Genomic DNA, 24,159 nt, shown 5'->3' on the forward strand with positions numbered 1-24,159 from the left:
CGGTGGAACCTCTGAGCCAAATTGCCGGCCCTCCCCTGATGTGTAGATACCTCTCTCCTGGTGTCTTCATACAGGTCTCCCTCTATATATGTCTGTGGCCAACTTTCTTTTTTTTACAGAGTCACCAGTCATCTTAGATTAACACCTGCCCTAACGATCTCCTTAGAATTTAATCACTTCCTTAGAGTCTCTACTTCCAAATACAGTCATATTCCGAGAGCTGGAACTTTAAGACACAAATTTGGGTGACAAGTGATTCCACAGGTCACAGGCACTGAGAGATTGTAACACCAGTCCTGGAGTTTCTATTCTTTTTGTACTGTAGGTGGTTTTTCTCCCTGCCTTCTTAGCTCTTTGACCTAATACTCGTGTGGTAAACATTTTTTCATCATCGTTGACATTTATTAATAATGTCCTGTAATGTTGTCTCTTTAAATGTTTTCTATGCTACCAAATCCAACTAATTACGTTACCAAGCAAAAGTGAAACCCCGCTGTGTCTGCATTCCTACTTCCTGGTTTTGCAAGGACCCTCACACGCCTGGGCAGACGCTAGACAACTTCATCACTTCGGGGCTTATTGTCCTTGCCCTTGTTTTTATTCAAAGATCTTTCAAACTGTACATCTCCTAGCCTTCAGAAGAGAAATTAGAAAGCAAGTTTAAAATGGCCAGAGTCAAGTTTCTGATGTAAGAAGAAAAGGTTTTCAGGAAATTTCTGGTAAGTTCCCAAGTCATTAAAACTTTAATTGTTACATGTATGAGGGGACAGTAGCTCTTAATGAAACAGGTGTATTTTATATTAATACGTGTTTGTGCATAAACCATTACTTGTAAAAAAACATTAATTAGAAATATCAGGGTTTTAAATGCTCTCTGGATCAAGTTGCTAATTAAGCGACAATTGTAAGTGCTTTTCTGGAAAGAACCGTACCATGGAGTGTAATTAGAATTGGGAGAACTAATACAGATAGTGAGAGGGTTTCTGGTAGCTGCTGATGTCCGGGGCGAGGGGTGGGGAATAGCAAAACAGTACAAAGGAATTTAAGCCTAAAATTGTGACAGCTTCACTGGTCCTGTGTAAATATGCAAAATTCTGCCTTCCATGACTTAAGATAGTATAAACGTTTTACATTCCATCAAAGATAACACCCCTCAGAGGATAGCTATTCTTCTATTTAATCCTTCATTCATTGCTACTGTATTTCATACAGCAATCTGATGTAAAGTTCAAGTGAGGGAAACGAAACTAACTTGCTCTTGAGTGGCTTCAGTTGCTCAGAGCACCACTAGAGGGCGGGGAGCCGTTCTAGGACGCAGCAAGGACTGGGAGAGTCTTTGCCCCTTCAGCAGCAGTAAGAGCGTGAGGCCTCCTCTCAAGGAAGATCTGGGGTCCAGCGATGGGGGTGGACTCCCGTGCTTGTCCCCGAGGGTTCTGCCGACTTGGCACTTACTTGTTCAGTATCGAAAAGAGAAACCTGGAGTATTCGCGTGAGAATGGTGTTCTGTAGCAGCTCTTTTCAATAATTAGCATTACTAAGAAAATTTATGTTCACAGTTGTTTCAAAACAGAAAGCTGGGAGCCTCCAGCAAGCCGAGAGTCATCAAGGTGTTCACAGAGTTTACCCGCCCGTCTTGATCTTTACTTGGTTCCAACATTATAGAAGCAGATTCTTTTAAAATTCATAAAGCGCAGGGTCAGGGATGTATCTCAGTGTTACCTGCACCTACCTCACAAGTACAAGGTCCTGGGTTCAATCCCCCATACCAGAAAAAAAAAAAAAAATTCAAAAGTGCAAACTATTTTAAAAGCTTTACTGAATAGGTTCAATTTACTGCATCGTGTGTTAAAGTCATATCTGTTTTTAAAAATGTGTTAACTGCTATCTTTTTAAAGAGACAGGGCTGAAAAATGGGGGACATTATTATAATAGATTTGAGAGTATCACGGAAGAGTCTAGTAAATCATATTGAGACAAGATATTGTCAATTTTTCTATTTAAAAGAGGAAAAGACTCCAGATTTGGGGACTAAATGTCAGTTCCCCTATCTATTGGTAGTCTGGGCATAAGTAGTAGTGCCATGAGGTCAGATGGTGTTGGCTCAATTGGCAGCATACCCTACCCTAGACAGACCCAGAAGTCACTGCCCAGAGGTCCTAGAGCTGTTAAAGAAGGAGTTGCTGTTTCACTGCTTTATTTCTAGTAGGTTAGGTCCTACGTCCTATTGGACTTGCTGTCTCCACTTGCCGAGAGAGAAAATCTGGGATCTTCCCACTCAGTCTTCAGGCTATCCAGGGAGATGGTAGATGGTTACTTTGCCCAAAGGGGACACTGGCTGAAAAGATGTGCAACTTCTGACCTGATCATGGTGTGTGTGGAAAAGGACAATTCCTTCACCAGGAGATAAGCTCCTAGGGCAAAGGTGATTGTAGCAAAGGACTGAGGCTCCGACAACAAGAATTGTGAGTGACACAGTAGGAAGCTCATGTGTGTTATGAAGCTGGGTGTTGCTTACAAGGACTGCAGGATAAGACATGCTTATTAATTTTCCTTCCCTTATCATAAACTTCTTTTTCATTTTTGCGATCAGTTGGTCTAAGGAGTGGCTCACTCCCTAGATTGCTGTCTGGGATTCTGGTGAAGTAATAACCTCAGTAAAATGAAGAAAGTCTTTATACTTACAGACATTGCTACCATGAGGGTTTTCATAAGTTCACTGTTTTTAATAACTTTAAGAAAATATATTACACGTTCAGCACATTTTTGTTAAGAAGCTAAAATGAGACAGGCATTTATAAAATAATGAACCAAATGTACAAATCCCTTGTCCTCCTAGAATGCACAGAAAGGTGAAGGAGATAGGATATACACGAGAGAAGGAGTTAAGAATATATAAAGAGGTAAGACTACTTGGTTGTGGTAAGTCCTCAATAAATTAAAAATAAGGCCAGAAGAAGAACAGGGATTGTTGAGAGATCCGAAGAAACTTTCTGTACGCTAACCAAGCAGTACTTCATGGAGAAGGTGACATTTCAGGGAGGGGTGAGCCCTGCAACGAGGACATTGCAGGGAAAGGAGACGAGCACGGTGACCTGAAATGGGAGCAGAAGCGCCTACAACAAGGAGTAACAAGGACATCATAGGCCAGACCAGATGTGAAACAGAAATGAAAGTAAGGCGTAGTATCGAAGGGGTAGCAGGGTTCCAGATCACGTGAGGCCCTGTAGTTCATAATACCAACCTTGGCCTTGAGTGGGTCCGACGGAAAGCCCCTGGAGGGGTTCTGTTATGTTATTTACATTTTATCGGGGTCACATGGCTAGGATTTTGAGAAGTCCCTGAATAACAGCAAAAGGCAAACCTGAGGAGGAGCTATTCTTGCAATCCAAGAGAGACAGTGGTGGTCAGACCCTAGATATATGTTGACCAGCTTAAGACTTGCGCCACATTGAGTATGGGATACAGGAAGAGAGAAAAGATGCCTGACACACATGTTGGCATGTTCATTTGCTATATTAAAAGTAAGTGAGCATAGGAAAAAAATGTCATCGAGGATTTTCCTTTCACTATTCTTTGGCATTTATTTATATTTGAAAATATTCAGAGTAGAAAGTTAAGGAGGCAATCCATACCATAAACACTTCCGAAGCAATAATCCAATCAATTGCATTTTAATTTGCTGTGATATTGGTTTTTGTTTTTATTGTTTGCTTTTTGATATAATAGGTTTTCAAAAATTTATTCTCAGGTGAACCATGCCTACATCTACCTACATCTCTCTTCTCTCACTGATTTACTGAATGTGACTTGCAAATTCTCCAGAAAATGGAACTAATCTAAGAGTTCCAGATCGAAGAGCCTCACAAAGACATATTTCAAGTTTCTAATACAAAAAGTAGAAGTCTTCAGAGAAGCCTTGGTAAGTATCTAATCATTAAAGACTTGTTTAATCAACCTTACCTTAAAAGCCATCATTAGAAATTAATTTTAAAAAACAAAATATACCTTAAAAAAGGAATATATGTTCAAATGTACTTAAGCTATTTCTTATGAAATGTATGAAATGATTCAAAGAGGAATGAGAACTATCACAGCTTTCATGTATATATCACCAGATATGACTGGTGCTGATTTTAAAATTCTTGAAAAAGAACACTTTCAGCAAAGATGGTGAGCAAGCAGACTCTTTCTGGAAGTGCAAGGCTCTAGGAATCTGATGAGAAGATCTAGGTAAAGTGTAGACCATAAGATGAGGAATCCAAGTGACATAAAGAATGTCAATTTTTGACAAACCACGTTGAAAACTATAGCCAACTACAAATTCTGTCCTATGAAACTTAAGATACTGTCAAAAGTTTTCATCTAATTGAAGAGAAATGCCTCTAAATCTTAATCATCATTTTATTTAAGGCTTTATTTCTGGACTAGTGTGTTTATAATCCGCATGAAGAAATGAGTCATTGTAAAATGCAGTGTAGGAAAATGAAACTGAATTCTTTGTGGTTTCCCTTACACCAACATCAGTGCAGGGTGGGGCTCGTTGGGCTCCAGCCAGACAGCAGGCAGAGCTGCTCAGACCTGGCTTCCCAGGGTCCAGACGGGTGCCTGCACTGGCCCTGGAGGTGTGCTGCTTTGATCCTGCCCACTCAGCCCCAAAAAGCAAATAAAAATCCTTAGAGTATCCTAAGTACTAAGAAGGAGAACTCTGGGTTTCAAAATTGCCCGTTTATGTGAGGATAAGGTGCAGGTCTTCCTCAGAGCTCCAAGCTGCAACACCTTCACACCGCTCAATATGGCAGCAAAGTTGAACAAAAACCAACACAAAAGCCGAGACAGTATTGGTTCTCATCCAATTCCCTTCCGTTATAAATGGGAAAACCAGGTGGTTGAGAGGAAAACTAATTTAATTTATTTTCCTGATCACAACTTCTTCCCCTTTATACATACCATGTAGCTTTGGGTTTGTTTTTTTATTAGAACATGTTTGCACTACATGATAGTTATATCCATCGTGAGGAGTTGGCACATGGACTTAACACATCTTAATTCTTTCTACTTCTCTTTCCCCTCCCCACTTTCGTCGTCTCTGCTGTGTAATTTTTTTGATGTTAACATCAATGTCCCTCATATTTAAGAAAAAATGCCAGTGGTCCAGGATACAAAGTTTGAAGACATGGAGAGAGCCAAGGAACTATGACAAATCATTATTCAAATCTTTCTGCCCAACTTACCATTACCTTGAATTTAATACATAGTTTCAGCCAACTATGGAACATGGACCATATACAATGCTCTTACAATTGACAGAAGGCAAAAGTCATGAGAAATGGGTATCAAATATATAGTGTACAAATCAAATCATTACTGTTTGTATCTTCTCAGCTAGTATCACAGAAGTGAGTGGCTGAGAAATGTTTTGATGTTAGAAAGCAATCTTCATTTTTTTTTTGTTTTGGAGGTGGGGGAAGGTTATTGGAAAAAGAAGAAGAAAATAGCTCCTGGATTTCCAGAAGGAGGTCTCGCAGGGGTGGCTACATTCCCCCGCCCCGCCCCCCATCCAGAGCAAATTACAGATACACAGAACCTGCCGTGGTATTGCTCAATTGTTTAATGGTCCTCTATCACAGGTGGTTCTGTGGACTTAAAATGACCAACTGGGACTTGGGCTTTGAACCCAGTTCTTCAACATGTAGGATTTACAGGAAATGGGGATCTTAGGGGGAAAAAAACAGTTAATTTGCATTACAATTTTCTCCAAATTCAGGAGCTTAGTAGGAAATGGCTGCACCTCCCTTTAGTCGGGAGTGGCTGCATTCCATATTGTCTGAAGAATATCATTATTGGTCCAAAGTCTTGGTTCACTATTCTTCACTTTTATCAATATCTCTATCTGGGGCCCTTCCAGTAAGTAGCTGCCTACTTAGAAGTGAACTAAATAAACTGTTTTCTACATTTTACTCTCTGAAGATGTACCCTTACCTGCCATTAAAGATGAACAGACAAAGACCTAATCTAGTGGCTTTGTGCTGCAAGGGTACATTGAAGGGAGGATGGCAGTCAGGACTTTCTCCGGAGAGCTAATCTGAGGAGCCTCTGATAGATGTTGGGGTTCAGCAGTTAGGGACTCTTTTTCAGAAGGTTGATCTAGTAGACCTCAGTAAAAGGAACTTGGCACACTCACCATCCAGCCTCTAAGCAAGAAGAAATAAATTTTACTAAGACATTAAGAACGCATGGTTCAAACATAAAAAGCAAAATGACAAGACAAAACTGGGGAAGAAGCCAAGTCTAGACACTGTTTATAAGGGATTGTAACAGGGATTGTAGCCAGCTGTGTCCTGGACCTGCCTGTTTAGGAAGGTTACCTGTAAGTCTGATATTTCTTTTATTTTGATGTGAATTATTTAGCTTGAGACAACAAGTCCCTCTAGTTTTAACTGTAAAAGACGAAGAGCTCTGTGGTGTTGAAGGATAATTTTAGCTAAGGAATTTAAAGACTCTGGTTGAGTTTTTATAGCTGTTACTGTGGCTACCTAGCTTCAATGAACCATAATATTGGTCAAATACAGGTGTAGCTGGAGATTACCAGCAGGGGCCAGTGTAGTTATTAGAGCTCTCTTTTTTTTTTTACATCTAGCCTATATTACTACTTTTTATATATCTTTTGGTTATACTTTTCTGCTGGTTGTTTAATGCCAAGTTAAAGTGAGATCTGTGTTAATCAAAATTAACCTCTCCCTAACGTATCAAAATCAGTTAAGGCTCTTAAGGGATTACTTTGGGAACCACATACAGAACTCTTAGCTCCTCTGTCACAGTCAGATACCAGAAAGGCTCACGGTCTTCCTGTGGAAGCATGGGAGATGCTTCTCTCTTTAGTGACCTTCCTTTGTGCATAGTATACATTGGTTCACTTTAGTCCTGTGAGGTCCAACAACCTCAGGAGGTTTGGTGACTCACCAGAGCTGTAGTATCTTGTAGAAAGGTCCTTTCACATTCTGGGTTCTTGTCGACCTTGGATGGCTAGGGCCAAAATACTAGTTGTCCTCTAATAATCCTTTTAGCTTTGGTCTCCAAACCTCAGTTGTTGAACACCCAGGACATGTTATACCAGCATTGCAGTAGGAGCAATAAGTTTAACTATCTTATCTAGATATCAAGCACTTTGAAATATAAAATATTACTGGAGAACTTATTTTTTTTACCAATTGTGGTCATCTTAGAAGGCAAATTCCTATAAAATGTTAAGAAATAATAATTATAAACTTTTACAGAGACGATTTGAGATCAAGGGCAACTTAGCATTTCAGCATGACAACCATATGACATTATTATACTAGAGCCATTAGATTTTTTAATCTTTGAACTATTTAAATTTTCATTTTAATATAAAATACCTTATCTTTAATTACAAAATATTAAATGACATAAAGAACTTTTACCTCAGTTTGTTATCTTTTAATAGAGTGACGTTTAAGTGGAATACACTAGTTTATAGATGTGACAAATTATCAGTGCCTAATCTCTAATTATTGTGTGCAATGTACAGTGTACAGGTACTTCTAACTGTCGTAACACAATTACATAACACACAAGCATAAGCCTGTACATCTATCTACATTATTTGGCTGGGGATCTCATATTGTATCAGCATGCTCATTTTATCACAGGTTGCTGGAAAAACGTAAGGGAAAGCCAGATGCTTGAGCCTGAAAAAGTTTATCACCATAGTTCACCACTATAACAGGATAGTTTTTCAATTTTTCACCTTTGAAGACCTGTACACTTGGGAAATATAAATACATTTAACATATCATGAGGTTAGCAATAATTAGCCTCATAGCTATAAAAAAATTTGTACATGTTTACCAAGTTTTCGCTCTTAAGGCAAAATTTAGACTCCTTTAATTGGTGCAATTGTACTGACAAGAATTAAGGACATCTTTAGAGCTTTTATAAATTCAGGAAATGGTGTTGATGGTCACAAGTATACTTATCACCCTATATACAAGTATATCTCATTTATATAATAACAAACTGCTCACTTAAAGCAGTACATGTAAATCAGGTTTTAAACTGCAGGACCAAATATAAAGAGAAGCCAAATTTTAATCATGCTGTACATCTACGATCTAGATGTATATTGTATAAAAGACAGAAGCTATTGGTTACTTTGAATGTATTAACCTTGGGTACTTTTAATTTTATAAACTTAAAGCTTAGACTCACAGCACATCTTGTTTTTAGATGTATCTCTAGTACCAGATACATAGGGTTCTGTCAAAGATAACTGTTGTTTATTTAACCAATCATAAACTGATTATTGAAAACATTTTACAATTCAGAATTTAAACAATCTTGAACTCTTAAGGCTCAATTTTCGACTAACCAAAGTCCTAGCAATAGAAACACAAAAAACTACATTAGTAAAATATAGAAACTTTGCCTTTTAATCTAACATTGTCAATTTAACCAAGAGCATCTTGATATCCTTCTGTTTTTTGGGGGCTTTTGGGTTTTTTTTGGGGGGGGTTGTTTGTTTGTTTTTGAGACAGTGTCTCACTATGTAGTTCAGGCTGGCTTTAAATTCACTATGTAGCCCAGCTTGGCCTTGAATTTATGGCAATCCTCCTCAGCGTCCTGAAGGAGTGCTGGGATTATAGACCTGTGCCACCACACCCAGCTCGAGTGTCTCAATGTCTTAATAATAAAATAACAATAATAAAACCTTATTGTTTTAGACATAAAAAGCTTAACCTTTTAATTTTAGCCAACATCAATATATTATAATAATTTATTTAGTAACCATTGGGGTTGCCACCATAAGACAGTGGGAAAAACCAGACAAGTCACCCATCAGTTGAGAAAACAACAAATTTGTCCAGACAGCTACTTTTTCAGCCACAGAGAGTAGTTTTGTCCAGCACTTCCCCAAATCTAAGGGGTTACCATTTAGTTATCTTAACAATTACTTTATAATCTCATCACAGCAGTTAATACCTTTTTAAAGCTGTATATAGTAAATTTGATGAAGGAAAAACCCTTAAGCTATTGTACATAGACAATAATAGACATTGCACTTATAAAACTAATTTTTATATTATTTTTGTTATCTAACAACCTGCTTGGAAACATGTCACCAATTTAAAAAATATTTGTACTCCTATCAATTGATTTAAACTAGTCTACTCTTAAACTACGTAAAGAGTAAGCACTTGGGCTAAATCATGAGTGTCCACCCATCTATAAACCAACTTCAATAAAACTTTTGAAAGATAATATCTGAAAGTAAACACACACAAATATACTTTTTAGCTTAAATCATATATAACCATTATATTATCAAAATCTAAATCCTATCAGCCCTCATCTGTCAATGTTTTGAGTTTGGCCATCCAAAAAGCCAGTGCAACCAGTTTTTCATGGAAAGCCCAAATAGATAAAAAGAAAAAGAAATTGTTGAGTTAAAAAATTGTTTTGTTTAAACAAAGCAGCTAAAAGTGCTTTAACCAGTTATTAACTTGGATTAAAAAGACAAATAAACAAACATACACAAGACAATTAAATTTGAACCAGACCACTCTTAGGACATATTGGCCAAGTTGAAGTAAAATAACTCTTTCATAGTTTTACATTTGTATGCATAAGTAGGCTAGTTAAGACTTTTTCTACAGTTCATCAATCAATAGGTCTTTTGTGATAAATTAATATCAAAAAGAATCAGACGGGCAAAGAACAAAATCATCCCCACTAAAGCAAGGGCGCGGTGAGAAATATTTGACTACATTTTTCCTGGCTAGACTTCTGATGGTTGTGCTGACCAAGGAGGACAGGCCAGGACTGGAAAGAGGAACAGAAAATTACAAAATCCAAACTGAGGAAAAAATTAATATCCACTACCACCACCACACCGATCATGGCCACAGGATGTGAAAGAGAACTGGCTGTGACATCTGTCACCCACTGATGGCCAGGGTTGATTTAGCTCATCTCGCTGGCTACACAGGTGCTCCCTCCTGGCCACACTGCTCCAGGTGCCCCCCTCTCAAACCTGCAAACTCAGTGGAAGACAACCTCCCTGATAGAGGAGGACCATTTCCTCAGTCACGGGGATACAAGTAGCCGTGCATTCCTCCTAGAACTTCCAGACGAGCTCTCAAGGATTCTTCCTTTTTGAAGAGATTTCTGAGTCCTTTTGCATAGGCACTATGAACTAATGGAGTTCCAAAACCACAAATCATTTGTTTCACTACTCAAAAAAAAAAAATTCTTAGTTTCCTCATTCAACAAATATTCATTGCACACTAATTTTATGAAAGTTTGATCTAGCAAAAACATTACTTTTTTTTTTTTTTGAGACAGGGTCTCACTATGTAGTGAGACTGACCTGGAACTCACTATGTAGCTCAGACTGGTCTCGAACTCACAGCGATCCTCCTGCCTCAGCCTCCCGAGTGATGGGATTACAGGTGTGCACCACCACGCCCGGCAAAAACATTACTGTTTTGAGTAAACAGTTGAAAGAAATGAGGGTGTGAGCTGTGTAGATGTCTAGAGAAAGGGCTTTCTTAACAGAGATAACTGCTAGAATGAAGATTACATTTAAATATAAAAATCATACCAGTAAGCTCAACACTCTGGGTGGCTGAAATAGGAGTTCCTCAAGTTTGAGCCCAAACTGGGCAATTTAGCAACTCAGTGAAACCCTGTCTAAAAATAAAAATGCTGGGAATGTTACTCAGTGCAAAGACCCTGGATTCAACCCTCAGTACCACAGAGAAAAATAAATGATGAGTCATAGAGAGAAACTCAAGCCAGAAAAGAGACATACAGACTAAGGTAAGAGGTATTCACATTTAGAGATGGAGAATTAAGAAGCAACCAGCAACAGAAGCTGAAAAGGACCAGGCAGCAAGGGAAAAAGAAAATAAGGAGAGAACATGCCCTAATAGCCTGGGAGAAGAGCATCCACTAAGAGAGAAATAACTTGTTTCAGATGCTGCTGCTATGTCAAGCATTGCTTTTAGCAGTACCATGGCAATTTCAACATAGTACTGAGACAAAGCATGACTGGAGTGAGTTCTAAAGGAAATGGAAGAGAAGAAACAGGAAACAGGAAGTACAGACATGGTACTGTTGCCATAGAATGAGCCAATAATAATCCAGGCTCTTGTGTACAATGAGGAAAGTATTGCCAAGTGTACACTCAGAAGTATCTAGAAAGCAGCTACCTTTATTGAAGATCATAGGAAGTGCTCAAGACAACTGCAGCCAACAAAGACAAGGCATAGACAGGAAAAGGTGCCAAAGTGGCAGAAAAGCACTGCACACAGGTCAAAACACACAAAACTAGCAATAGCAAGAGTGTCAGTAAAGCAGGATTTTGGAAACTGAAGCACCTCCCTCAGGTGCTCACCTCCCTCCCCCTGAATCTTTAGGTGTGATTGACAGGAATGATTGACAGGGTGCTGAGTCACTGTATGGGTGATTGACAGGAATGATTGACAGGGTGCTGAGTCACTGCACACATGCTTGTTCCAGAATTCACTCTGATCTTAATTATATTTATGACATGTAGTACGTATTTATGAACCTATAATGAGGAGGGGGTAGGGTAAAAGTGACTGAAGGTCAGGCTAGGAGATCCAACATGCATGTGCTCTTGCCTAGAGCATCAGAGATCTCCTGGGTTTTTGTTTTCTTATTTCTACCACTGCTGTGACTTGTGTCTAGACTCCCACAAAGCCTTGGGCAGTCATAGGTGGGGCTTTTCCCAAAGGTGGCTTGATCTAGAGAGGAGGATGCTAGGAATGATTCATGATGCAATGCTAGGTTCAAGGACACTAGGATTAAGGGTGTGAGTGCTGCCTGCCCTAAGTAGCCTGGATAAAATATAAGGGCTGTGGATAAAGAAAGAGGTGTGGTTGTTCCTTGTTGCTTTGCTACCTTCTTCTCTATGAACTACGTCTCCTCTGTAATGCCTGTCTGTCATGTGCCACTCTGCCTTGAAGCCAGCCAATTATGAACTGAAACCTCTACAAATTATGAGCTCATAAACCCTTCTCCGTTTAACTTTGGGTGTCAGGTATTTTGTCCCAACCACAGAGAGAAAAGTAACATTGCTATAACTATACCTGACCATGTGGTTTAGGAGCCTTTAGAGCTTGGCTTGAGGGAAGAGAAAGAGTTAGGAAAGATTTGGAGATGCCAGCTAAAAATGTAGAGCTGGAATGCCTTCGGCTATACTTGATGGGAGATTCTGGTCAGAGCTCAGAAGACCAGAATGCTGACAGAAATGCTGCCCATAAAGTCTGGGCTCATGAGGTTTCTACTGGGAAGAAGGACTGCATTGGCTGTTGGACTCCAGATAATGTGTGTTGTGGCTTGGCAAAAAGTTTGTCTGCATTCTACCTATGTCTAGAGACTTTGCCTTCAACTAATATTAAGGGTGGCAGACTAATTAGTCTGGGAGAAGAAATTTTAAGACAGTCTAATGCTGAGGAGGTGGCTACTGTTAATATTTAGCCAGATTTATGTTGAGAATCAAGAGCAAACAGCCCAGCAGGATGATTAAAAAACTTGTGAGTTTGGCCAGAAAGAAAGCTCCAGTAAAGTTGCTGACTGAAAAGATGGAACAGAGGAGAAAATAGCTGCTGAAAAGACTAGCAAGAAAAAGCTAAGCATTTGAGAAGAAGACAACAGGAAAGATGGCCTAACGGCATCACAACCAGCAGGACTTTAGCCTTTGCAGCCTCAGAGATGAAAAGGTGAAAGACTTTCATTTGAGAAGAAAGCCCCAGAGCACCAAGTTCAAAAAATGACAGCAACCTAGAGAAATTGTTCCTTGGGATTGGGTTCAGAGGGCTCAGCAATCCAGGCACTTGATCCCTACAACCAAGAGAGAAGGAACCCTACTGCTCCAGCTGGCTGCAGACCCTCATGTCATCCATGTGGTCCTGGTTTTAGGTGCATGCAGAATACAAGAATTGTGAGGTAAGGAAGGCTTCCACCCAGATTTTAGAAGAAAGCCTGGGAAGGCCCCTGGTAGGACAGTGTGTGTGAAGCTGTGAATGTGAAACTGAAGGTACTTTGGAGATCCCGGAAGTTTGGAGAAGCCAGGAATGTGTATCACCTGAGGAAAATTGCAAGGAGGGAACAGAGTCAGCCCAAGAGAGAAACCGTGGGAGATACAACCACTAGAAGTTCTGTAGGGGTAGAACCACCCCAAGCCCTTTGAAGTTCACATCATGCCACAGGTTGCCTTGGATGCTGGACATGGAACTACAGTACTTTACATTTACCCTGTTGGATTTTGGACTTGCTCTGGGCCCATTCCTTTGTATCTCACTATTTGTACCTTTTGGAATGGGAATGTCTATCTTGTGCCACTGAATGTTGGAAGTGTTTAACTTCCTTTTCATTTGTACAGGGGTTGCAAGCAAAGAGTTTGCCTTAAATCTCAGAGGAGACTTTAGACTCGGACTTTTCAGCATGCTGAAACTATTAGGACTTTGGAAACTCTTGGAGATGAACTAAATGCCTTTTGCATGAAGGGATGTGCATAAGAATTTGGCCAGGGTTGGAATGGTATGGTCTAGATGTCCCCTAAAAGCCTCATGCAATCATACGCAGGCTTTTTCAGAGATGGCTGAATCTAGAGTGTGTGACTGATTCATGGCATAATGCTAGGATTAAGAGTGCTAGGATTAAGGGTAGATGATTACTAATTCAGTCCACTGAGTGGTTTGACATCACCCTAATTTTCTGTAGCCTGGATACAATAAAAGGAACAGAAAGAAGCTTGTCTTATCCCTTGGTTGCTTTGCTACCGTCTTCCCACCATGAACTATTTCTCCTCTACAATGTCTGTCTGCTATGCCACCCTGCCTTGGAGCCAGCCAGTTATGCACTGAAATCTCTACAAAATGTGACCAAAATAAACCTTTCCTTCTTTAACTTTGTTTTTTTTTTTCCTTTTTTTATTGGTACTTTTTAGTTATACAATACAGTTACATTCATCATTGGGATAGTGTACCTTTACATGACATATCTTGGTTTTTATTTTTTCCCCATTGCCCTGCCCTCCTTTCACTCCTCCACCCTTTCCTATTTGCAAAGACTTTGTTTCCATTTTTTTCTTTTTTCTTATTATTTTTTTCCTTTACCTTTCTACTGTCCCCCACTTCCCTTACATCTTTAGAACTTTTCTTCCTGTTACACAATATCAGTTATACATTTTGATCCTTATTTACACTTTTAGTTTATCATACCAGAGAAACTGTATGGTATTTACACATGTGTGTCCTGTTAATTTCACTTAACACTGTATCTCAACGTGCACCCACTTAGCCATAAATGTCTCCAGTTTCTCATTCTTTATGGCTGAGTAGTATTCCATTTTATTTTTTAAAAAACACATCATCTTTATTCTGTGTCCAGTTGTTGGGCAATTGGGCTGTTTCCAACTTTTAGCTATTACAAACTGTGCTGCTGTAAACATACATGAGTATATATTACTATGGTATGATTCTTTTAAGTCTTTTGGGAACATACCCAGCAGGGGAATAGCTAGGTCAAATGGAACTTAGTTGTTTAAGGTACTGATTTCCACAGTGTTTGCACTAGTCTGCACTCCCACCAATGAAGAAGGGTTCCTTTCTCCCCACAACCCTATTATCATTTGTTATTGGTTGATTTCTTGATAGCAGCCATTCTTTCTGGGGGGAGGTGGAATCTCAGCGCTGTTTTCATCTGCATCTCTTGAATGACCAGTGATACTGAACATTTTTCATATGTTTATTTGATGCTTTTACTTGTTTTTCTGAGAAATATCTGTTCATTTCAGATGCCCATTTTTGAAGTGGGTCTTTATATTTGGGAGTGTCTGATTGTTTTCACTTCTTTGTTCTAGATATTACACCTTTGTCTGAGGAATAGCTGGTAAAAAAATGTTCCTACATTGTAAGTTGTCTCCTAGCTCTATTGGTGGTTTCTCTTGCAGTGCAGCTTTTTAAAAAGAGAAGATCCAAATTGTTGATTCTTTGTGCTAGTTCCCATGCTACTAAGTATTTGTTTATAAAGTCTTTTCCTAGGCCAACATCTTCAAGAGTTCTACCTAACTTATCTTCTAGAAAGTTTAGTGTTTCTCTTTTCATGTTTATATCTTTTATCCACTTGGATTTTAGTTTAGTGCATGGTGAAAACTACGGGTCTGCATTTAATCTTTGGCAAGTTGAAATCCAGTTTTTCCAGCACCATTTATTAAAGTGGCTATCTTTCCTCCACTGAGGATGGTTGGCTCCTTTGTCAAAGATGAGGTAGCTGAGCATGTATGGAATTGTATCTGCATCTTCTAATCTATCCCACTGATCCTCAGTTCTGTTTCTTTGCCAATACCATGATGTTTTTAACACAGTGGCTTTGTAGTATAGTTTCAAGTTGGGGATTATGATACCCCCTGTCATGTCTCTATTGCCTAGAATGACTTTTGCTATTCTAGGTCTCTTCTGATTCCAAATGAATTTTTTGATTGTTTGCTCTAGTTCTGTGAAATATACTGTTGGGATTTCAATAGGGATATACATTGAATCTGTATATCAGTTTGGGAAGTATGACCATTTTCACTCTATTGGTTCTTCCTATAGGAACAAAGGAATGTCTTTCCATTGTCTTATATCCTCTTTGATCTCTTTTTTTCAGAGTGTTGTAGTTCTCAATGTAGAGGTCTTTTGCTTCCTTCGTTAGATTGATTCCCAGATATTTCATTTTTTGGATGCTATTGTGAAAGGAATTGTTTCCCTAATTTCCCTCTCAATGAGTCTGCTATTTGTGTACAGGAAGGCTATTGATTGTTGAGTGTTTACCTTGTATCCAGCTACTCTACTGAATCTGTCAATTAAGTCTAGAAGTCCTTTGGCAGAGTTTTTTGGTTTTCTGTGTAGTGTATCATATCATCAGCAAATAATGAAAGTTTAACTTCTTCCTTTTCTATCTTTATTGCTCTTATTTCTTTCTCTTGTCTAGTTGCTATAGCTAACGTTTCCAAAACTATATTGAACAGGAGTGGTGATAGTGGACATTCTTGTCTCATTGCTGATTTTAGCATGAAGGTTTTCAGTTTTTGACCATTTAATATGATGTTGTACTTTGGATTTTCATAGATAGACTTTAACAGGTTGAGATAAAGACCAGCTGTTTCAAGTTTCTGTATGGTTTTTTTTTTATCATGAATGGGTGTTGAATTTTGTCAAATGCTTTTTCTGCATGAATTGATATGATCATATGGTTTTGTCCTTAATTAATATAGTGTATTACATTTATTGATTTATGTACATTGAACCATCCTTTCATCCCTGGGATAAATCTGACTTGCTCAGGGCACTTTTTCTTTGTTTGGTTGGTTTTGTTTTTTGAGTCAGGCTCTCACTATGTAGATGAGTCTGACTTGGAACTCACTATGTAGCCCAGGCTGGTCTTGAACTCATAGCGATTCTCTTGCCTCAGCCTCCCAAGTGCTAGGATTACAGGTGTGTGCCACCATGCCCGGCTTTGTATGAACTTCTTGATGATCTCCTGTATTCTGTTTGCTAGTATCTCACTGAGGATTTTTGCATCTATGTTCATTACGGAGATTGGCCTGTACTTCTCTTATTTGGTTGGCTCTTTCCCTGGTTTTGAAATCAAAGTAATACTTGCTTCCAGTAATGAATTTGGAACTATTATTTCCCTTTCAATTTCATTGAAGAGTTTAAAGAGTAGTAGCAATAGTTCTTCTTTAAATGTCTTATAGAATTCAGCAGTAGAGCCATCAGGACCTGGGCTTTTCTTTGTTGGTAAATTTTTATTAAGTTTTCAATTTCACAGATTTCAATAGGGGTGTTTAGAACTTTTACATTTTCTTTGTTCAACTCTGGTAGTTCATGTGTATCTAAGAATCTGTCCATTTCATCTATGTTTTCCATTTTATTAAAGTACAGTTTCTCAAAGTAAGCATTGATGATCCTCTTGATTTTTGCTGGATCTGTCATGACATCACCTTATTCATTCCTAATTGCATGGATTTGAGCCTTTTCTTTCCTTTTTTTAATAAGCTTGGCTAAGGGGTTATTGATTTTATTTATTCTTTTGAAAAACCTCCTTCTTATTTTGTCTCAGCAATGAAAAATGTAACATAGCCCTCTTAGGGCAATGGAAGCAGGAATAACCATAGGGTACTTTTTAGAATTAAATGGAGGGAGAGCCTGCAATTTAGCTCAATGTTTCCACTGCCTGCCTCACAAGTGCAAGGATTCAAGTTCAATCCCGGTACAAAAAAAAAAAAAAAAAAAAAAAAAAAAAAAAAAAAAAATAAATGGAGGGAAAGGAGTGACTCCCTTAGCTGTACTAGTACTGTGAAGAAAGCAGAATTACAGAGCAAAGGGAGTGTCGCAGGTGAGCAGACAAAGGCCCTCCTAGTTAGGAGCCCAAGGGATTGGTGCATCTGCCAAACCAAGATCCCAAGAGTCAAGCAATCTCCCAAATGCAAAAGTTTATTGAGCATTTATCACATTCACATCAAGAGACAGGGGATCTCACCCACAGCATAAGCTGGAAGCTAGAGGCAGTGCTGCTAGTTCAGGATCTTTCTTCAGAACTCATAGTAATGTGGAGACACATCCATCAAGGGAGCCAAATGGGGCATTCTGAGCAGGCAGAGTGACTGTGGTGGACTTCATCCAAGTTGTAGGCTAGCTAAGGAAGTTGTACAAGAAAAGAGAATGAATGATTTTTTTAATGAATGACCAAAAAACTAAGCCAGTCACAAAATTAGGACTATAAGAAAGTGAGAATGTGAGAAAACAATTTATTGATTCATCTTGTTTATTCTGATTCAGTAGGTCTTGGACAGGGACTGGAAAATTGTGGTTCTAGCCAGTTTCCAAGAGTGCTGCCGTTTCTACTGCTGGAGAAGCACCACTTTTGACTGCGCCTTCTACACAACAGAATCAGCCAGGATTTCCTCTTTGGGGTTTTTTTGTTTTTTATTTTGATTTTATTTTTTGGCACTGGGGATTCAGGACCTTGCACTTTCAAGGCAGGTGCAGTGCCACTAAGCTGAATCACTGGCACTGGTTTTTTTTTTTTTTTGTTTTGTTTTTAACCAGAGACTGAACCCAGGACTTTGGCATTAAGCTGAATCTCCAGTTCTTTTTTTATTTTTTATGTTGAGACAGGGTCTCACTGGATTACTAAATTGCTCAGGCTAGGATCAAACTTACCATCCTCCTGCCTTAGTGTCCCAGAGTTCTAACATAACAGGTATGTACCACCATGCCCAGCTAGCTACCTAGGAGTATTTTTTTAAAGGACTAATACCAGCTTCACTCCTTCAACCACTTACAACCATCATGGGTGTGGAGCCCAGGTGATTCAAATGTTTAGCAAAGTTTGACAGTCCCTGCTTTAAGGATCCAAAATATTCATCCCTTGAGATGGAACCATGTACCTAATGGCAGAGTCTTCATCAATCTCATAAAAATAATTTAGGGGAAAATGGCTTTAACAAAATTAAAAATGCATACTATTTTCGTTATCTGGCTTCAGGCTATCTTTTACTACATCTAGTCTCTCTTTGTACTCTCTGAGAACCACAAGAATTAGCCAGCCAAGTTGATTATCCTACTATTTTGCCACTAAATCCCTTCAACATAGCAAAATGGCTGGTTTCAAAGCTGCGAATATGATTTCCTCTTTTCCAACCTACCTTGACTTAACCAGCTTAATATTTCAAAGTTTACTTAGACTATTCTTCTATGGGAACTAATTTAGGGGTTACTGACAATTCTGGTTTTATTAAAAACCCACTTTCACCAGGTTAAGCCTAATAAGAGAAATAATTATAAGGATAAAAGGGTATATCACCTACTCGGCAGTTACTGACTATTTCATAATCATAATTACAATTACCATGAAACATTAACTAGCACTGTAAAACTATTAAGTATCAAGCAGTTATCAGTCTTAAAAAATACTATATGTCTATATTATGTATACAAGATTATATACATAATTGAAGGTATAATTTCAATGATGTATAATGCCAAAATAATTGTTGTCTTGTGTTTTCAAGGACCAAAGTTGAAGCTCTGACATGCATGAACAAGTAACTCTACCTAAAATGATCAAAGACTGGACAAAAGAACATGTCAAAAAATGGGTAACGGAAGAGCTTAAGATTGATGAAAAATATGGACAAATTCTGCTCAATGAAGAAGTGACAGGATTAGTCCTACAGGAATTAACTAAGAAGGATCTTAAAGAAATGGGGCTGCCACGGGGCCCAGCACTTTTGATAAAACGTATGTATAACAAGTTGAATACTAGTTTACCTGAAAGTGACAATCCTGATTCCAAACAGTTAGTTAACACAAAATCCACTGAAAAGGAACATCAAAAAAAGCCAAAACAGACAAAGAAAGAGGAGAAAGAGTCGATGTCATCCAATACTGATGGCAATCTCACAGAGATTAGGGATACCAAAGACCAAGAATCTATTCTTAAGAAAGAAAATGCATTAAGTGAAGTATCAAATGCTATAGACAAGAAAAAGAATGAACCAAAAACTGAATACTTGACCTGCATGCCATATCCTTTTGATAACTTCCATGACAGCCAACGCTACATAGAACATTACATCCTACAACCTGAAACAGGACCACTCAATCTCATTGACCCAATACATGAGTTCAAAGCTTTGACAAATACAGAAAATGCCACAGAAGAAGACCTTAAGATGAAGTTTAGCAATGAAGCCTTCCGATTTGCATCAGCTTGTATGAATTCACGCACTAATGGTACCATTCATTTTGGAGTCAAAGACAAACCCCACGGAGAAATTGTTGGTGTGAAAGTCACTATTAAGGAGGCCTTCATTGATCACTTCAATCTAATGATCAAGAAGTATTTTAAAGAAAGTGAAATCAGTAAAGCCAAAAAGTGTATTCGGGAGCCAAGATTCGTGGAAGTCCTACTGCAGAACAGTACTCCTTCAGACAGGTTTGTCATTGAAGTGGATATCATTCCCAAATACTCTGTGTGCAAAGAAACATATTTCTACATTAAGATGTACAGTCTGATAGACAAAACATGGAAACAAAACCAAGGTCATTCACTGTTTGTGAGAGATGGAGCCAGTTCCAAGGATATATTGGCCAATGTCAATCAACGGGATATAGATTTTAAAACATTTTTGAAAAACCTAAAGTCATGTGTAGCATTTAGAAAAGAGGCTGAAGAAGAGCACCAAATGAAAGCAAAAAAGAGAGAAAGTGAGGGACTAAAGCTAGTTAAACTTCTCATTGGAAACAGAGACTCGCTGGATAATTCATACTACAATTCATACATTCTTGTAACAAATAAATGCCATCCAAATCAAATACAGCACTTGGATTTTCTAAAAGAAATTAAATGGTTTGCTGTGTTGGAGTTTGATCCTGAATCTAGGATCAATGGAGTGGCCAAAGCTTACCAAAAATGCCGAGTAGCAAACATGCACTTTCCAAATCAGTATGAAGAAAAGACAACCACCATGAGAGATAAGATTTCTACTCTGAATCTTTATGAGCAAACCAGCTGGATCTTCTGTAATGGTAGATCAGACCTGCAGGGTGAGACATATAAACCTCTAGAACCACATTTATGGCAGAGAGATAGAGCATCTGAGGTTAGAAACCTGATTTCATTTCTCACAAATAAAAACATAATGGCAAGAGGGAAATTCTTAGTGGTGTTCCTCTTACTCTCTTCAGTGGAAAGCACAGGAGACCCATTCATTGAAACTTTCTGTGCTTTCTATCAAGCTCTCAAAGGAGTGGAAAATATGTTGTGTATCTGCGTCAACTCAAAGATTTACCAGCGATGGAAAGATCTACTACAAGCAAGACTGACAATCGCAGATGAATTAGCAAACCATAGTATCTCCACTTTAGATATAGAACTGGTAAACAGTACTATCCTTAAACTAAAATCGGTGACTCAGTCATCAACAAAGTTTTTGCCCTCCTATGGATCTTCCTCAGTTATTCTAGAGAAAAAGGAAGAGGATATCTTTACCACACTGCAAATCCTCTCTGAAAATGAATGTAAGGACACTGATATAGAGAAAGATGAATCTAAATTCCTAGAATTTAGGCAATCAAAAGAGGAACACTTTTATAGAGGTGGCAAAGTATCCTGGTGGAACTTCTACTTTTCTTCTGAAAATTATTCTTCAGCTTTTGTGAAAAGAGACATGTACGGAGATCTTCAAGTTTCAATAAAACACTGTGCAAATTGTCCTAAACAGGCATTTGTAAAAGTCATCAATCTTTATCATCATCCAGGTTGTGGAGGCACTACCCTGGCTATGCATGTTCTCTGGGACCTAAAGCAAAACTACAGATGTGCTGTATTAAAAAACAAAGCAACTGATTTTGCAGAAGTTGGAGAACAAGTGAGCAACTTGATCACCTATAAGGCAACTAGCCATCAGGATTATATTCCTGTGCTTCTACTTGTGGATGATTTTGAAGAACAGGAAAATGTTGACATTCTACAGAATGCCATCAATTCCGTTTTCATAGAGAAGGATTGGCGATATGAAAAAACATTGGTAATTATCTTAAACTGCATGAGGTCCCAGAATCCAGATGAATGTATTAGAAAATTACCAAACAGCATTTCATTAAAATATGCTCTTTCTTCCAAAGAACAAAGAGCTTTTGAGGCCAAGTTAAAAGAAATTGAAAAGCAACACAAGAACTGTGAAAACTTTTATTCCTTCATGATCATGAAGAGCAATTTTGAGGAAGCATATATAGAAAATGTAGTAAGAAACATTCTAAAAGAACAGAATGTTAACAGCAAGGAAGCACAACTTATTTCTTTCCTGGCTTTACTGAATTCTTATGTTACTGATTCTACAATTTCATTGTCACAGTGTGAAATATTCTTGGGAATGATATACACTAGTACAAAGGACAAGCCTATAAGCCTAGAAGACATGATGGGAACGTATTATACACTTCTAATAAGCACAGAAGTTGCAGAATATGGGAGATACACAGGTGTGCGTATCATTCACCGTCTGATTGCCATTTACTGTCTAAAAGAACTGGAAAAGAGTTATTGTATGAATAAATGTCAAATTGCAGTGAACTTGTTAAATGAGAATGTGTTCTATGATTCTGGAATAGGAAGAGACAGATTTCAACATGATGTGCAGACTCTTCTGCTTACCCGACAGCGCAAGGAGTATGGAGCTGAAACAGACACTTTGTTTTCCCCATTAATTGAAACTTTGCAGAATAAAGAAATTGCAAAGGTCTTGACTACAGGAGCTAAACGATTCCCACAAAATGCGTTCATTTGTCAAGCTCTAGCAAGACATTTCTACATTAAAGAGAAGAACTTTAATGATGCTCTATACTGGGCAAATTTGGCCAAAAGCAGAGCACCGAAAAATTCCTATATCTCAGACACACTTGGTCAGGTTTACAAAAGTGAGATCAAGTGGTGGTTGGATGTAAATAAAAACTGTAGGAACATTACTATTAAGGACCTAACACATTTACTGGAGGCTGCTGAAAAAGCTTCAAGAGCTTTCAAAGAATCCCAACAGCAAACCGATAGTAAAGACTATGAATCTGAGGCTTGGTCACCACAGAAGCTGCAAAGAAGATATAACACGTACAATACAGCTGGTTTCCTGGGTGAAATAGAAGTCAGTCTTTATACGGTCCAGATTCTTCAGCTCACTCCCTTCTTCCACAGAGAAAACGAATTGTCTCAAAAATCTATGATACAGTTTTTGTCTGGAAAGGGACATATTCCTCCTGATCCAAAAAATGAGTATTATTTGGCTCTTAGCAAATTTACAGTCCATCTACAAAATTTGCAATCAGATTTGACAAAGTGCTTTAATTTTTTTAGTGACCATATGGTTCTCCTGAAAACAAGGTATATGCAAAAAGAAAAGGCAGAATTTGCACTAAGCACAAAAGTCAGTCGTTGTTACAAGAAATACATAGAACTTTTCTGCCATTTGGATTTGGCTCCATTGCAAGGCAAAGAGAGTCAGTTACTCCAAGAAGAGAATTGCAGGAAACGTCTAGAAGCTTTGAGAGCAGATAGGTTTTCTGGACTCCTTGAATATCTTAATCCAAACCACAAAGAAGCTGCAACCACCATGGAAAATATAGTGAATGAGTATGCCTTTTTATTGCAGCAAAGCCCAACTAAGCGACTGATAAAAGAGAAACAAAATTTCATTTTGGCCAACATTATTCTCAGTTGTTTAAAACCCATTTCCAAGTCCATCCAACCACTTAAAGTACTAAAAAAACAGCTCCGAGAAGTCCTGCAACTTGTCGGACTTAATCATCAACATCCGGATCCTTATTTCTTGGCCTGCCTCCTATTCTGGCCAGAAAATCAAGAGCTAGATCAAGATTCCAAACTAATGGATAAGTATGTCTTATCCTTAAATAAATCCTTCCGGGGCCAGTACAAACGCATGTGCAGATCCAAGCAGGCAAGCACACTTTTCTATCTGGGGATCAGGAAGGGTCTCAACAGTCTTGTTCACAAGGCTGAGATAGAGGAATACATTAGTGAAGAAAAAAAAACAAATTCATTCTGGCAGAGTGGAGATGTGTGGAAAACAGAAGCAGTCAAAGGCCTCCTGCGTCGGCTAAGTGGTCAGGCTGAAGGCAAGCTGATCTCCCTAGAATATGGCACCAAGGAAAGAATAAAAATACCAGTGACATCTGTGTATTCACATCCACTCCAAGGAGGTAGAAACATAGAAAACATCTCTTTCTACCTAGGATTTTCCATTGAAGGGCCTCTGGCATATGATATAGAAGTAATTTGAGAAGTTAACAATCGGTGAAATATGTTTACTTCTATTTGTCTAGGATTATACTCCCTCTATCCTGTCATTTGCATGACATTATTGGCTTAGCTGTAACCACCAACTTCTTTTCATCTTTCTGAATGGACTACAAGTCTTTATAGTATACAAAATCTGTTCATATCACAGAGTGTGACACACTGTACAGTCAGTCATTTACTATTTCTAATGTGTATTTTAACATTAATTAACTAACAGTTAATTAAGAAGTTTCAATTTGTATCCAGCAG

The 24,159-nt window shown here is 38.4% G+C and overlaps 1 protein-coding gene across 4 annotated transcripts; it reads left to right on the plus strand.

Moving 5' to 3' along the window:
• Positions 1 to 362: 362 nt before the first annotated feature.
• On the plus strand, positions 363 to 24,159 carry Samd9l (sterile alpha motif domain containing 9 like). 4 transcript variants are annotated; one of them, XR_776258.3, is made up of 3 exons: positions 363 to 719; positions 3,749 to 3,919; positions 17,877 to 18,034. XR_776258.3 is itself a non-coding variant. In XM_010603465.3 (3 exons), exon 3 carries the CDS (start codon positions 19,130 to 19,132, stop codon positions 23,888 to 23,890), a length of 4,761 nt encoding a protein of 1,586 aa, XP_010601767.1. In that variant the 5' UTR covers positions 401 to 719; positions 3,749 to 3,919; positions 19,109 to 19,129; the 3' UTR covers positions 23,891 to 24,159. The 4 variants fall into 4 exon arrangements, 2 of the variants coding, with proteins under 2 accessions (XP_010601767.1, XP_010601768.1); XR_776257.3 differs by having other exon boundaries at positions 365 to 719; positions 17,874 to 18,034; XM_010603465.3 differs by lacking the exon at positions 17,877 to 18,034 and adding an exon at positions 19,109 to 24,159 and having other exon boundaries at positions 401 to 719.

This window comes from Fukomys damarensis, unplaced genomic scaffold (genome assembly GCF_012274545.1).
Source record: "Fukomys damarensis isolate Sample0158 unplaced genomic scaffold, DMR_v1.0_HiC HiC_scaffold_4, whole genome shotgun sequence".
In the NCBI taxonomy this organism is placed as follows: domain Eukaryota; kingdom Metazoa; phylum Chordata; class Mammalia; order Rodentia; family Bathyergidae; genus Fukomys; species Fukomys damarensis.